The sequence below is a fragment of the Macrosteles quadrilineatus genome, unplaced genomic scaffold (assembly GCF_028750875.1).
Source record: "Macrosteles quadrilineatus isolate MER2022 unplaced genomic scaffold, UCM_ALF_1.0 Scaffold_2__2_contigs__length_208266976, whole genome shotgun sequence".
Classification (NCBI taxonomy): Eukaryota; Metazoa; Arthropoda; class Insecta; order Hemiptera; family Cicadellidae; genus Macrosteles; species Macrosteles quadrilineatus.
In genome coordinates this window covers 136864261-136880366 of record NW_026542595.1, presented here as the reverse complement: position 1 = coordinate 136880366, position 16106 = coordinate 136864261, and the positions used below count along the sequence as shown (strand labels likewise).

The window sequence follows — 16106 nt, the reverse complement described above, 5'->3', positions numbered from 1 at the left end:
AAAACGTTTTTCATTTTGTAAACGATTTCAGAAGCTAGGCCTCCATATGGCTTTCCACAATATTAATAGAATTGTTTTATCACATCAACATTCAGACTGGAGTCGGAGAATATGATGCTTGAATTATTGTTAGATGGTGTAGTACATATTTTTTACTTGTAGGACTACTTAACAGAAACACCGGTTTATTTCTTCTAAGTGCTAGTTATTTAAGTTATTTTAATCACTTCACAACAGCTTTTATCAATAGATAGACAAATAAACAAGGAAATAGTACGGCTTTCTCATACCTAAAACTCGCTTCTAGCGTGTATATTTACACGAATCATTGTCTTATTCTTACATTTTTTTACAAATTTAAGTTCATATTCGTGAAAATGTTTCACACAAAAACGAGAATTGTTTTAAGATGTCTAATTTGACCGAAGAATAGCAGGAAGCTATTGTTGATTATGCGGCGGATCAAGTAGAATCTTAGAACACTGTATGTATTATTCATTTTTAATTGAGCTTTCATAATTATTCTTGCATCCAGGCACATCAAATCTATCTGGCAAGCTGTAGTAACAAGTTCAATGTCATTACTAATGATTAAGGGTAGTAGAAACGCGATTATGTACGTCGAGTACGCGACTCCTCCATTCACTGTAATGGTAAGACGACCGCGCATCAAGACACGGATGCAACGTTGCCACTTTTCGCTCGCCGCGGCCTTGTATTAGAGGTGGCTATGCTCTTAGTAATTTGCGAAGGCTACGTGAAGTGCGGAAGTCTAGTTCCAAGAGCAGGTCGGGAGCATCAATGGAGGATGTGACCAACTTCTTCAAGAACAAGACATCATTAACCTCACGTCTGGTAGAAAGAGGCAACAGGAGTTGCAACTGGAGTTGCAGATCATGAACAGGAACAGCATGGTATTGCATCCCCAAACGTAGACCAACCAGGCGAACAAAACGGCTTTGAGTGTTTTCCAGCCTGGCGATCTGACCAGACTGGTACGGATTCCAAACTGTGGAAGAAAATTCAAGTACGGTATGGGTCTGACTAGATGGATATACAGAGTTACCAGTGCCGAAACTGAAAATCTGTCATGACTGACCCTGGTGATGAAATTAAGTGCTGAGTTGGCCTTCTTGCAAATATAGTTAATGTGCTCTTGAGGATTGAGGCATTGACTATGCACCTCTACGTAGAGGTGTATAGTCAATGATTGAGGTCAGGAGAGAGTATGATGCCTAAGTCTTTGACCTTTGAAGAACGTTGAAGCTGCTGATCTGCAAGTTTATACAGATGAATAATAGGATTATTAGATCTGGTGAAGGTTACCACCGAGCACTTTGAGACATTTAAAGACATTTCATTCATCTGGCACAACACTGACAGTAAATCAATACTATTCTGTAGAAGAGCCTCACAGTCTCTCACATGAGAAATCTCTCTGAAGATCTTGGCATCATCAGCAAAAAGCAGTACATTTGAACCCAAATGCTGAACCAAATCATTGATGAATATGGTGAACAAGGCCGGGCCCAGAAGCGATCCCTGAGGAACCCCGGAAATAGCAGGAAACGGTTGAGACAAAGAGCCAGCCACTCGCACCTGAAGAAACAGATCCTGGAGGTAGCTCTCTAACCACATTAAGAGGGGTCCATTTATTCCAATGGCTCTAAGTTTAGCAATCAAATGTTTGTGGCTAACTCGGTCAAAGGCCTTGGAGAAATCTGTGTAAACAGCGTCAATCTCGTGGGAATTTAAGAAGGCTGAAGTAACATTACTCTGGGGGAAGGACAAGAGGTTCGTAGTGGTTGAGCGTCCCTTCATAAATCCATGTTGTTCTGCATTAATCACACTCTTCAGAGCGAATGACAATCTCTTCAGCACAAGCGATTCAAAAATCTTTGCCAATGTGGACTGAATTACAATAGGGCGATAGTTCTTGACATCAGCAGGAGATCCGGACTTAAAAATTGGTGTTACATAACCATTCTTAAGATTTGAGGGAAAGACACCAGCAGCCATGAGCGAGTTGAAATATATGGTGATATGAGGTGATAAAACACTGCTACAGAACCTCAAGACCAGTGGTGATATGTCGTCGGGTCCAGCACCTTTGCTTGTATCAAGTGAATTCAGCTCATCCTCCACCTCCGAACAGCTAACATAACATGACGAGATTGAGGTGATTGCATTAAGCTCATAATCTGGTGGGGTATAGATGACGGAGACTTATAAACGGAGGTGAAAAATTTGTCAAAAAGATTGGAGATATCCTGGTGACTATCAGCAACTTCAGCATCCAACTTCATTCTTGACGGCAGGGAGGGCAGTTTCTTGGTAGAATTCACATAACTCCAGAAGGCACGAATATTGGCTTTTATAGATGAATCAACAGTCTCGATGTAAGCTGAGTAGCATTCCCTCGTCATCCTCTTGCATATAGTTCGAACACCGCAAAACTGGAGATATGTTCGGTCATCGAGACTCTGCTTGAAGCGCTTGTGTACCGTAGTTCCTTTTTCTTGATAATCATCAATTTGAGTTCTGAAGAAAACCATTATAACCACATTATAACTTATATCATAGATAAAACATACTCCCTTAGGAGTGTTGCTTAGTCTATGCTTATATCAAGTAAGTACACATTTTGTAAACGAAATGGCTGATTTATAAAGATTTATAAGGGACCTTATTGGTATTGTGGATTCAGTTATTACAAAATATTTGTTAACATTTGGAATTGCAGACCCATATTTTAAGATATCATGATAAACATTTGCATAGGTAGTGCTACCTTGCATGATTATTCATCAATGATAGTATGTGATATTTAAAACTAAATATTTTTGATATAGGTTGAAATCTAGAAATAAAGCTGTAATAGTTTCTAACTGTACCTCTGTACATGTACTGGTTATAAATTACTTTAAAGGTACATTATGTTTATCATAAGAAGTTAGAAAATCAAGCGATATACGCTTACCTATTGTATATCTGTATATTTGATCAGAAACTATCATGATTTGGTTTTTTGATGACAATAATTCCCCAAATTGAGATTTTCCTTTTATGTACAATGTGCAAAGGTTTGACATTAGTTGATTTCTTTTATTATATGGATTGTTTTTATACACAATCACATTATCATGCTCTGGTTCATTCATGAGGTGATGTATTTTTTGACCTTCTGTCTCAACACTATACTACACCATTATACAACACAACTGTTTACTAACTAAACTAGTTCAAGCATGATAAGATATTGTAAAGGAAAATAAATACAAAGTAAATTTCAGGTATAATGTTTATTTTCTCTACCAACAAAACTAATGGTATAACAAGAAGTGTACATTTCATGTATTCGACATAAATTTAATATTAAAGGATAGGTACACTTTATTAAAATACAATGTACAAGTTAAAAAATTTACAATATTATTTACCTAAATGTATTCTGATAAAAAAAGCTTGCTCAAAGTACTTTTATTTCATTTAAGTCATGTTTTATAGAATAAAATATTTAGGTACATGTTTACTTTACTTATTAATGGATAAAAGTTACAAAATTTTAAATATATAACTAACGTTTGTTATAATTTATCAGCTTGTAATTGTTTAATTATATTGATAAAAAAAGCTTGTTTAGAGTATTACGATCTCATTTAATTCCAGTTGTGACTCTAATTTACCACCACGATCAACATCATCATCATTGGTAGAATCACCATCATCAGTGGCAACTGGCAACACAATTAATTACTATTACCACTATCATTATCTTCATCCGACGAGTCTATCTTGATTGTATCGAGCGAACCGCAGGCCACTATAGATTCAAACCCTTCACGAGCCTACTTGCTCCGACCGACTAAGTGCCCATTTGATTTTTTCCACCCTACAGTCCCTACAAATTACCAATTCGGCAATTCTCATTTGGTTACGAACTTCGAATGTTTCCCAGGTTTACAAATATTACTAGCATTTTCTCCCAATAGGCCGAATTGGTATTCCCAGGTGAGTTCAAAACGGTCACACCGTACAATAGTGCCCACCCCAAACAAGGTCTTTCTGAGCCTCAAACCCTGGTTGAATTTAATTTCAATCCCTGTGGACATCATCTCTCGTTGGGATGGATGTATTTGCATTTTATTACATGGTCCGGGAAGATGAGCATACAAATCTATACCACTACTACCGGTGGTTATGCAGTTTGGTCAAGTGACTTCTTGTACACTCGGTGCAGAGGTGATTTACAATAACTGTTGGATGATGGAGATCTATAAATTAGAAACAAAAAGAAAAACTTAATTTGTTTTATCCATTTCAATATTCACATTTTTATTTTATTTATATGTAATGCAAGTTACAAAATTTTAAATACAGTTATTAAAAATGTATATAGATAAAAAGCTTGTTCAGTACGAACAAGTAAATTGGTTCCGGGTCTAGGTCTTATCATGAGACCTACCGTAATAGCTTATTCCCTATATGGGAAATTCACAAAAAAAAAACATAACTTTGAAATTATAACATATATTTTATGTCAGGGTATTTGTACAACACCTGCATTAGCTGTGGTGTCCTTTTGGTTTTCAAACAAAACACTTTTACCTTTTACCTTCTGTCGTGAACTTTTACCAGAGAAGACTGGATTGTTCATGTCAATAAAAAATTAAAACATACAGGTGTAAGCAGTTCCCTTGTACTCATTGTTTTTTGGGTAATTTTGAAAGTCAAGCGGGGATTTTAGTTTTGTTTAACCCGCTGTTTAGGGTATTTTGGAAATCAATCATGGAATTGTTTTGGGCTGTGTAAGGTACTAACTAACCTCTTGCCGGGTAAAAGCGGGGAATATTAACGAGATGAGCGGATAATGTGAAAAATCTAGACTTGAACTTATGTATTAAGTTTGAAGTCAAGGATAAGTTGGTAAAAATCACATTCAGACCTAGATAGACAGAAACAGACATTTTAGGCTGATGTTTACGTGATGTTGTTTTATTGTTATGACCTGAGGAATAAATACACAAAATATTTCAAGGTACTTTTTAGACACCCTGTATATTACATACACGGTGTCCCATATTATGTAAACAGTCAAATTCATGTAGATATTCTATGAATCAAAATAAAGAAAAATCAAGAATAAATTGTTTCCCAAAATCACTTCTAATCAGATGTCCACTATTTTTGTATTCTTTACATAACGTTTTAGCGAATTTCCCATATAGGGAATATAAGCTACTACTGTAACTCTTGTAAGACCTAGACCCGGGACCCATTTATGTTTTTGTTTTGAGGTCCTCAGAGGCAAAAAACACCTTACGTTCAAATTCACACACATACGATATCTATATAAATAAAATTAGAGTTTTGTCAGTATTGCTCAGAATTATATATTTTTTGGTTATTTTTACGTTTTATACATTAAAGAAGCCAAAACAAGTGTTATCTTAATTTCTGTCTGTCTGTCACGTGATTGAGCCATGCGAACGAGCTCACTTATGAAGTTAAACGGGGCAAAGCCCGCGGGTACAGCTAGTAGATCTATAAAGCTATTTTTTATAGCTTAATCAATAGATATACAATAGGTATCTAGACTAACAAGATTTATATTCGGGTGACATCTGGAAAAATGCACACTAAATATACAAACCAACTGCTGTTCTGATTATTAGAAGGTTTCAACTGACTACAAGATCCCTGTCCGTAGAACGGGTACACTGCTAGTATTATGTATTATGTATTTGTGTCCGTCAGCATAACTCAAGCAAAAATCATCCAATTTTAATAAAAATGTTTTTAAATATGTAAACCTACATTTATTATTTTAATGGGCTCGCGAACCAGCATGGTCGAACGATGGGTAAAAATGGGAGTTTTCCATTTTTGACCCTTTTCATGTTATTCTTGAGGAGAATGAGTAAACTGTTGTAGTTTGCTTATTTATGAACATATTTTGATCAAGTTTGGCAAATTTTCTTATTTCATACTAATCAATCAAAATTTATATAAAAACACACCTTAGGCTACTGTACCTACTCTATAGCAGCAAACCTAAGTACTCGTTAAACTAATGTTATTTAAATGGGGAATAGGTAAGTATGACATTTTAAAGTCTCATACTTGGCTTAAAATATCTACTTTGTATGGTCGCCATTTCAATGAAAATTATTAAAGTATTTGAGTGGAAATCCAATTAGGCAATTAGGAATTTGCTTAGTCTGCATGTTTGCTGGGGCAGGGGTATTTAACTTTGGACTGTCCCAACTGATCTTCATGAGTGTATGTAAAGAGTGTTAAAGCCTTGTTATATCAAACCATATTTTTGGTTCAATTCAAACTATAATTTAAATCAATTAAACATGGCTGATTTTATTTAAAAAATGTCAAGAACTCTTTTATTTAGCATTTAAAATTTCCTATCAAACGACACCAAGTTCAAAAAGATTTAATGAAAAATACCGGTAGCTTAAATATTACAATTTTATTGTTGTAAATAAGACAAAATGAGGTGCAGTCTAGCTTCAAGGCTGATTCTACCACATTCTACAAAGTTGACCAGAGTTTTTACCATTGATAGGCTTAGATGTATTAGATGTTTAGGTCACTGAAAGGAGTAAAATTCTTTGAAAAATACATTTATTTTTTTCCTGTGGTCATTGCCATTGCAATCATACAAGTTTAGCAGAGAAAAGTTTTCAGTACTGTACCTTCTTAATCCACCATCTGATGATTAAGAACAAAATCTTTGGATTAATTAAGATTGTGAGCCGCCCAAATGTCATCTGAGGGGATGTCTTGTTATATGAGAGGTTAATCTGAGACATCGGCAGTTTTACTGGAATAATTTTATTCTCGATTCACCATCACAATGTTTTTGACATGTTATTGACTTCTTGCAGAAAAATTCAGAATACCATTATTGGGTAAATGGTTAGTTGGTTAGTTGAAGAAAAATCAATCCTCATCTTCTGTCTTGATGTAGAACTTCAAGTTGTTGTAACCATGAACCTAAAGTTTAGCAAGTCCATGTGTACGATGTAGTTCAGATGTCTGGGGCAGGATGTTTGCACAACTTTCCACTTTTGGCCTTTTGGTAGTTTTATCTGGAAATTTGAAGACCAAAAATCAATGAGCCCTTAATTCATATATAGGGTAATCAAAATTGCTAATTTATACATTTAGTTTTACAGCAGCAGTGTTGTCTTAAATTTTACTGAGCAAAATCCAGAATGTTTACAATTATTTTTGAAAAATAATAATTTTGGTTGTCTATTATTGTCTATACTCTTGTATAAGCATATAAGGCCTAATTATACAAGGGACGGGACACCATTGAGATTCTATCATTGTCATTCGCTTATTGGGTCTGATGAGGGTTGGAGTGTCGAATAAAATCGATCCAGTAAAAAATATGTTGTTACAGTGTTATTTGATGCATTTTTTGTTATTTTATGAAAATATCACAATTAAAAATAAAAATTTAAATAAAAACTCCTGGAGATACTATTGATTAGTACATAGGCCTACATAATTTCATCAAAATCGGACCACAGGTGTGGTATGTAGCTCTCTATACACATTCTCACACTTACAGATATAGACACATCACTTTGGAAATAACTTTTTGGGTTCATGGGAACCCAAAACGGATATATCCACCCAAAACTCAAACTCGAAAATCTTTCAGAAAACAATACTTTCTCCTTATAGGTACTCATTTATTCATTTATTTATAAACTACTAAAGTTACTACTAAAGGTACTAAAGGTACTATGTAAGTTAGGGAGAAAATACAAATTGAGAAGGCCGTTGAAATGGACTAATAACAGTAATGTCTAGTTTTTTCTCAGAAAACCAATTATAATTGGCCTAAATTTAAAAATATTAATTAGATTTAAAATGTTTAGTAATGTGTGAATATTGTGGGATTTACTCGTAGGGCCAACCCAACCACTGTCTTGTTTTAGGGCCTACGCCTGTTCAGGTAGCTTGCCTCAACTTAACCTGAGACAGCCTACGTGCCTATATAAAGCCAAACACAACCTAAACTGAATTTATGGAATTACCAAGACCAGACTTTACCAAATAGCTCGATTAACTTAGGTAATCGAATCCATCCAAATTCTATGGTATGGTATTACCGTATATGAAAGTGGTGAAGTGTTTTACTCACCAAATTTAAGAGAGAAATAAGCATACAGTTGTATACAGTAATTTAAATCTTCGTGTAATTTCTTTACTCTCTTCATTACAATTCCTGGAATTCTTCAAATTTTTTTAAACAGTCTTGGTAGCCTACATTAAATAATGGTTAAAATTAACCATCACTGAAGCATTCTTCGTCTGCAGTATTTCTCCAAAACTGAGATTTCATGGCTGCCATGTTTGCCAGAGAAAGTTGATTTATAGGAGGAGTGTCTCTGACTCTTTCAGTTCCATTTGAATCCTGGCTGTCAGATTCTGAATCAGAATATTCTACCCTTGGCTTATACTGTTTGATTTGGTCATAGCATATTTCAAATTCAACATCATTAATTAACGATTCACTTTCTTTCATCGAACTTCCAAAAGACTCACTCAATTGTTTTACAGCTCTGAAATTGGTTTCTCCAACATGCGCTATTCCTTCAATAGGATTGTCTGGAAAATCTAGAAGACCATCTCTAGCCAATGCAGCTTTTTCCCTTGCATTAAACTGTTGTTTCCTGGACTTCAATCTGTCTGAAAGTTCCAACATTAGGTTTACAGGAAGTTGAGGTTTCTTCTCAAAGTAATCGTCACTGTCAAGTTCTATTTCTTCATTACCAAGACCAGAAATGGCTATGAAAACCTCATCAGGTGAATTGACGCTAAAATCAGATGCACCAACAACAATATTTGTTGCATTAATTGTTTGGGTTGGAGCAGCAATATTTTCATCAACTTCATCAGGGGTGGATTTACTGTGATTTGTATCTCCGTTACTTAACTGTCGGGAAATAAGATCAAAACATTTTGAGGTGGAGGCAAGATCATGTCTGAGGGTGTCTAGCTGCTTTTGTACACTGACTGCTATTCCATTTTGATCATCAAAATCATCACCTGATATCATTTCCAAATATTCCTCTACATTCCTCACCCTAAGTAACATAGACAGTATAAGCAAAAATATATTGTGAACTTCCACTTGTATTTTACTTAGGCCTAATTGGTTGTTATTTACAATCAGCGGCCTCTGTTTACAAGATGTATGTGTAACAGAGTAAATGTTATTAATAGCGTACTGCATTTTAAGCCGAAATGAAATATTTCTTAGTTTTGATTCCAAACTATGACAAAAATTTAAAACTTCACTGATTTTGTTTCTTAAATAATGAAAACAGCCGAACATCTCAGGACAAACATAAAATGAAATTAGTTTCAGGTAATCAGACTGCAAGGACAAATAAGTCTTGTTAAGGATCTGTAACTCTTCCAACGATGTACAATGTTTAGGATTTAATATCCGGTTCTTAATAAAACAATCAATGTTATCGCTACCTGATGTAGGCATATCATCGGGTAACTGTTTCTGTAAATAATCATAAGAACTAGTTAGAATTGCAATTACATCAGCCAATGAATCTAATAAACATTTTCTTAGGTGGGATTGAGTTCTTTCTAAGTACTGTTTGTTGTCTTCATCTATTGGTATAGCCAGTATGGGCTTATAAAGTGTTGACTGGTACTCAATCTTTTTACTTAATATTTCTGTTTCTTTCACAAAACGGAGAAGTTTCTGTATATCCAAACACAAACTTTGCAAAAGATGCACATGTTGTTCAAGCTTTCTACAGTTTTCTGTCTTCTTACTGTCTTCAAAAAAATGCTTGAGCAAATAAGCTGTTAAGAAAACTGTTATTCCAAAAGGTAAATAAAACATAGTACCTTTTTTGCGCAAAGTAATTGAGCAAAAGAAACCAGCTACAGTACTTAAGTGCCAAAACCACTTTGATTTGGATTTATTAACATAACTATTTTCGATGGCAGTTTCAATATCATCGGCATCTTCATTGAACAACAGTTTACTTTTGCGCAGTATTTCTAATTGTTTTAATTGAAACTGAGATAAAGTTATGGACTTTTTCAGGGAATTGCGAAAACAACTGTCTATTTTAGTTTGTGAGTCTTCAGTGTTTAGAAGATTTAAAGTTTTTGATGTCGGACCAGTTGTAGGGCTAAATGTTTCAAAATCGAAATAGCCTTGATTGATCAGATGATTACAAAGGTCATTATGTTTAAATATAATTTCTTCATCGTCAGACATTATTCTTTTAAATTTCAATTAATTAAGTTATTCAACAAGCTAAACAGATAATTCAACCGAGTCTACCATATCATCTTCCAGTTAGAATTAGGCTATCTGGCTTATTTGACTAAGTAATAGTAGCCATTCCAATGAGTATCCAGTAACTTATACAACAATGCTAAAGACAATTGAATTGTTGAGTGATTGTTCAAAAGAACGACAAATCCCGAAGTATCTGTTATCTAAAAATAACAACATAAAACAGTATAGTGTTACAAAATTAAACTACATAACCACAATACAATCACAATGAATGACAACATAACCTCTCATTGCTATTAAGTTCAAATAGATTTTTTGACACTTGACGAACTTCTTCTTTTCTTCTTGTTTGCTTTTGAAAAAAAGCTGGCTTGGTTGAGCTGCCATGTAGCCCCCTTTATTACGCCTTAAAACACGACTGTTCCATACATTTTCCCGGGCTTTTTTGAAATGCCAATGCCAATACCATAGATAAAACATACTCCTATTCCTATGGCTGTTTGTCCTGTCCAGTATAGTTAGTTATAGTCCAGTATAGGACTATCTTGACTGCCCTGATATAGACTAAATAAATTTGTGTATTATTTTACCATAGATTTAACAATTTACCATTTACCATTTACCATCGATGTCTTCTCCGCCGTCCTTGTAGACAGGGGAATCGTCAAATTCTTGTTAATATGTGTATGCGTGTGTGTGAGTTTGAGCATTGCTCTCCTATTTATTGTTTAGGTTATATTTGTGTTCATTTATAAAGTCAATTAATTTATAATATGGTCGTTTAATCAAGTATTGTTTGAGTTGTTTTTTAAAAGTTTTATTTTCACTTATTTCTTTGAGTTCTTTTGGCAAAAGATTAAACATTTTGATCCCCATGTTGTTTGGTGTTTTACTGGTTTTGTTTAGCCTGTGATAGCCTATGTCAAGGTTTGATTTGTTTCTGATGTTATAGTTGTGACATTGGGTTCTGAGTTGGGGGGGATTTGATTTGATTGAGGTAATTGTTTCAAAAAGGTAAAGAGAGATTACAGTTAGGATTTGGTTTTCGATAAAGAAAGGTTTACAGTGGGCTTGTGGGTTTTCTTGTTCAATTTGTTCTATTATTCGAATTGCTTTCTTCTGTAAGGTTATTATTTTCTCAATGTGAATTTCATTTGCAGAGCCCCAGGCTATGATGCCATATCTGATATGCGATGAAAGATTGCATGATATGCAGTTATAGTAATTTCTTTGTTTGTTAGACTTCTAATTCTTCGTAAAGCATACACAACTTGTGACAATTTTCCACCTAGCTTTAAAAGGTGATCATGCCATGTTAGGTTTTTGTCCAAAATTATTCCAAGGAACTTAGTATTGGTTTGTGAGTTTTCATCTGTAGTTGAAATTTCATTGTTATGGTTTGTAGGTTTGAAGTTTATTACTATTGTTTTCTGTTTATTTATTGTCAAGTTTATTTCGTTGCAAGCAGCTGTAGAGATTTGTTGAGCGGAGCGAGCGAAGCGAGCGAAGCTCTTATACGTCGACTTTTATGCATTTCGTAATACGCAAACTCCTCCTAGACGGCTGAATCAATCGTTTTCAAATTTTGCATGGTGATAAAGACCATATCGGTGAGTGCCAACATCCATATGGCGTTAAAAAAGTCTCTCAGGAATCCGTAGAAAAATGAAACTGAAAATCACATTTTCTTAACATTAGTCTTATGGGTTGCTAGGTAACCATGTTGGCTGAATTAAATAACAAGTAAAAAGTAAACAAAAGATTTGAAGTTTTTGAGCGGAGCGAGCGAAGCGAGCGAAGCTCTTATACGTCGACTTTTATGCATTTCGTAATACGCAAACTCCTCCTAGACGGCTGAATCAATCGTTTTCAAATTTTGCATGGTGATAAAGACCATATCGGTGAGTGCCAACATCTATATGGCGTTAAAAAAGTCTCTCAGGAATCCGTAGAAAAATGAAACTGAAAATCACATTTTCTTAACATTAGTCTTATGGGTTGCTAGGTAACCATGTTGGCTGAATTAAATAACAAGTAAAAAGTAAACAAAAGATTTGAAGTTTTAGCATGTGTTCATAATAAGCCAACTACCCACAGTATACTAGGAAATTACAAATACAGTACAAAAGGAAAAACATCACTTGTTAATATTGAGCAAAGATTATACTTAAGATTACTCGATACATTGTAGTCAAGGGTAGCAGTGCGAAGTCTAGGATCTGTTTATGACGAATACATTAAGGTATCTGCAATCCTAAAATGCTATGGGAAGGGAAGGAAACAGGTCCGTGACGTAGGAAGTAGTGAAGGAAGTAGTAAAGGCAATCATAAAATGCTATGGGAATAGAGGGAAACAGGTCCGTGACGTAGGAAGTGATATGAAGGAAGTAGTAAATGCGAGCAGTCCGGAGTGTGGGGACTGTTTATGACGATAAGATTAGGGTATCTGCAATCCTAAAATGCTATGGGAAGGGAGGAAAACAGGTCCGCGACGTAGGAAGTGGTGAAGGAAGTAGTCAAGGCGAGTAGTCCGGAGTGCGGGAACTGTTTATGACGATTAGATTAAGGTATCTGCAATCTTTAAGTGCAATGGGAAGGGAGGGAAACAGGTCCGCGACGTAGGAAGTGGTGAATGAAGTAGTCAAGGCGAGCTGTCCGGAGTGTTGGAACTATTATGACGATTAGATAAGGGTATGGGCAATCAAAAATGCTATGGGAAAGGGAGGGAAACAGGCCCGTGACGTAGAAAGTGGTGAAGGAAGTAGTCAAAGCGAGCTGTCCGGAGTGTGGGAACTGTTTATGACGATAAGATAAGGGTATGGTCAATCCTAAAATGCTATGGGAAGGGAGGGAAAGAGGTCCGCGACGTAAGAAGTGGTGAAGGAAGTAGTCAAGGCGAGCTGTCAGGAGTGAGGGAACTGTTTATGGCGATTAGATAAGGGTATGGGCAATCCTAAAATGCTATGGGAAGGGAGGGAAACAGGTCCGTGACGTAAGAAGTGGTGAAGGAAGTAGTCAAGGCGAGCTGTCTGGAGCGTGGGAACTGTTTATGATGATTAGATTAAGGTATTTGCAATCCTAAAATGCTATGGAAAGGGAGGAAAATAGGTCCGCGACGTAGGAAGTGGTGAAGGAAGTAGTCTAGGCGAGTTGTCCGGAGTGTTGGAAATGTTTATGACGATTAGATTAAGGTATCTGCAATCTTTAAATGCAATAGAATGGAGGGAAACAGGTCCATGACGTAGGAAATTGTGTAGGATGTAGATGTGTGGATTTATGTATCTCCAATACTACGGTGCTTTCAGAGTGAACTAATGATTTTCCCCGAGCAAAGCTCGGTCCCCAGGTACTATAATCAAATGACGACACTAGCTTGAGGTTCGTGACGTATGAAGAGGTCAAGGAAGTAGTAAAGGTGAACAGTCTGGAGTGTGGAAACTGTTTATGACGATTAGATTAGGGTATCTGCAATCCTAAAATGCTATGGGAAGGGAGGAAAACAGGTCCGCGACGTAGGAAGTGGTGAAGGAAGTAGTCAAGGCGAGTAGTCCGGAGTGCGGGAACTGTTTATGACGATTAGATTAAGGTATCTGCAATCTTTAAGTGCAATGGGAAGGGAGGGAAACAGGTCCGCGACGTAGGAAGTGGTGAAGGAAGTAGTCAAGGCGAGCTGTCCGGAGTGTTGGAACTATTATGACGATTAGATAAGGGTATGGGCAATCAAAAATGCTATGGGAAAGGGAGGGAAACAGGCCCGTGACGTAGGAAGTGTTGGAGGAAGTAGTCAAAGCGAGCTGTCCGGAGTGTGGGAACTGTTTATGACGATAAGATAAGGGTATCTGCAATCCTAAAATGCTATGGGAAGGGAGGAAAACAGGTCCGCGATGTGGGAAGTGGCGAAGGAAGTAGTAAAGGCGAGCTGTTCGGAGTGTGGGATCTGTTTATGACGATTAGATTCAGGTATCTGCAATCTTAAAATTCTATGGAAAGAGAGGGAAACAGGTCTGCGACGTAAGAAGAGGTGAAGGAAGTAGTAAGGTGAGCAGTGTGGAGTGTGGGAACTGGAAACCGTTTGTAGCAGTTTTAATGTATCTGCAATGCTGAAATGCTATGAGAAGGGATGGAAGCATGCCCAAGACATAGGAAATTGTGAAAGAAGTAGTAAAGTCTAGCAGTACGGACAGTGGGGATGTTTGTTGCAATTAGATTAACGTATCTAAAATACTAAAATGCTATGGAAAGCGATGAATACAGGTCCACGACGTAAGTGGTGAAGGAAATAGTAAAGGCTGGCAGTGCAGAGTGGGGGAACCGTTTGAGCAGATGGATAAGTGAATTTGTAATACTTAAATGCTATGAGAAAGGAAGGAAACAGGCCAATGACGTAGTAAATGGTGAAGGAAGTAGTAAGGTTAAAAGGGCAGAGTGTGGGAACTGTCTTTGGCAATTACATTAATGTATCTGCAATCCTAAAATGCTATGGGAAGAGAGGGAAACAGGTCCACGACGTAGGGTGTGGTGAAGGAAGTAGTAAATGTGAGCAGTGTTGAGTTTGGGAATGGATTAATGTATCTGCAATGCTAAAATGCTACGGGAAGAGACTGTAGACTGTAATATGTTAAAAATGATTACGAAGCACAAATCGATACATATTTTCGATACATGCAATCGTTTACAATCGAAATTTACAACTGAGTTGACAACAGCTGATTTTTACTCCATAGAGGCTAAAAACGATTTTTACTCCCTAAATATTAAAAAATGCTACTTTAGACCCGCAGCGCATGCATGAAAAAATACTGTTTTTACTGCAGTAAGACAAAAACAATATAATATGAACCCTTGATGACTCCGCTCAATTTTGTGGATGCCTCTGCGAACGCCACCTAGTAGAGTTTCATTAGTTTTTAATTTTTGAAGTTCTGGAGTTTTGCCATCTGTTGGTGTGATGATTGTTGTGTCGTCTGCAAACATTATACAGGCGCTGTCTTCTGTAAAATTGGTGGGGAATGAATTTATATATGTTAAGAAAAGCAGGGGCCCTAGTATGGAGCCCTGCGGAATTCCTTTGTAAGTTGTCTGTAGTTTAGAGACCTGCATTTGATTTCATAATAGTTCTTCGTATATTCTATTTCGACTAGCTGCTTCCTGTTCGTTAGACTTTGGTTTAGAGTTTTAGTTTTAGTTGCCATCTTGATTGTTTTCTTTTTCTTTTGACGATTGTCATGAACTTTGTACTCAGTTTTAACGACAATAAAGCATTTCATTTCATTTCATTTCATTAGATAGTTCTGGATCCAATCTAATGCTTTGTGAGTTATGTTAAGTTGCTTAAGCTTTTTTATAAGAATTTTTCTATCTAAGCTGTCAAATGCTTTTTCGATGTCTAAGAAGATGCCGGTTTCTTGGGAATTCGAACTTTACTTCTTCCTCTTCAGTTGTCATACTATGTTTAAAAAAACTAGGATTGATTTCAGATCAGCAAAAGCTAGTTGATAACGTTTTATGTTTTTATAGAGCTATAAATAGTAACAACGTTTATACATGAATAAAAACTTACTTGAGTACATTTGTGTGGAGGGGTTTTGGTTTTACAACGTGTCAAAGAAGCCAAGAAATATTCTCAATACATAACATAAATCCATGTTCATGTTTTAGAGTTTAGCAGTTGCATGATTAAAAAATATCTAGATTTATGATTTTTCTTAGTGATAAACGAGATCATACCTTTGACTTTCCCAGTTTCCCGCCATAGATTTCTGGCCTGGGCAATTGGCATACTGTACTGTACTAA

At 36.1% G+C, this 16106-nt stretch overlaps 1 protein-coding gene across 2 annotated transcripts; it reads right to left on the bottom strand.

The window, feature by feature from the left end:
• Nucleotides 1–3902: 3902 nt before the first annotated feature.
• Nucleotides 3903–10550, bottom strand: LOC128988094 (uncharacterized). Of its 2 annotated transcripts, XM_054409296.1 has the most exons (3): nucleotides 8177–10550; nucleotides 6711–7106; nucleotides 3903–4274 (listed from the first exon to the last, which is right to left on the bottom strand). In XM_054409296.1, the coding sequence occupies exon 1, from the start codon at nucleotides 10286–10288 to the stop codon at nucleotides 8321–8323; it is 1968 nt and encodes a 655-aa protein (XP_054265271.1). In that variant the 5' UTR covers nucleotides 10289–10550; the 3' UTR covers nucleotides 3903–4274; nucleotides 6711–7106; nucleotides 8177–8320. The 2 variants fall into 2 exon arrangements, with proteins under 2 accessions (XP_054265271.1, XP_054265270.1); XM_054409295.1 differs by lacking the exon at nucleotides 3903–4274 and having other exon boundaries at nucleotides 6581–7106.
• Nucleotides 10551–16106: the final 5556 nt, after the last annotated feature.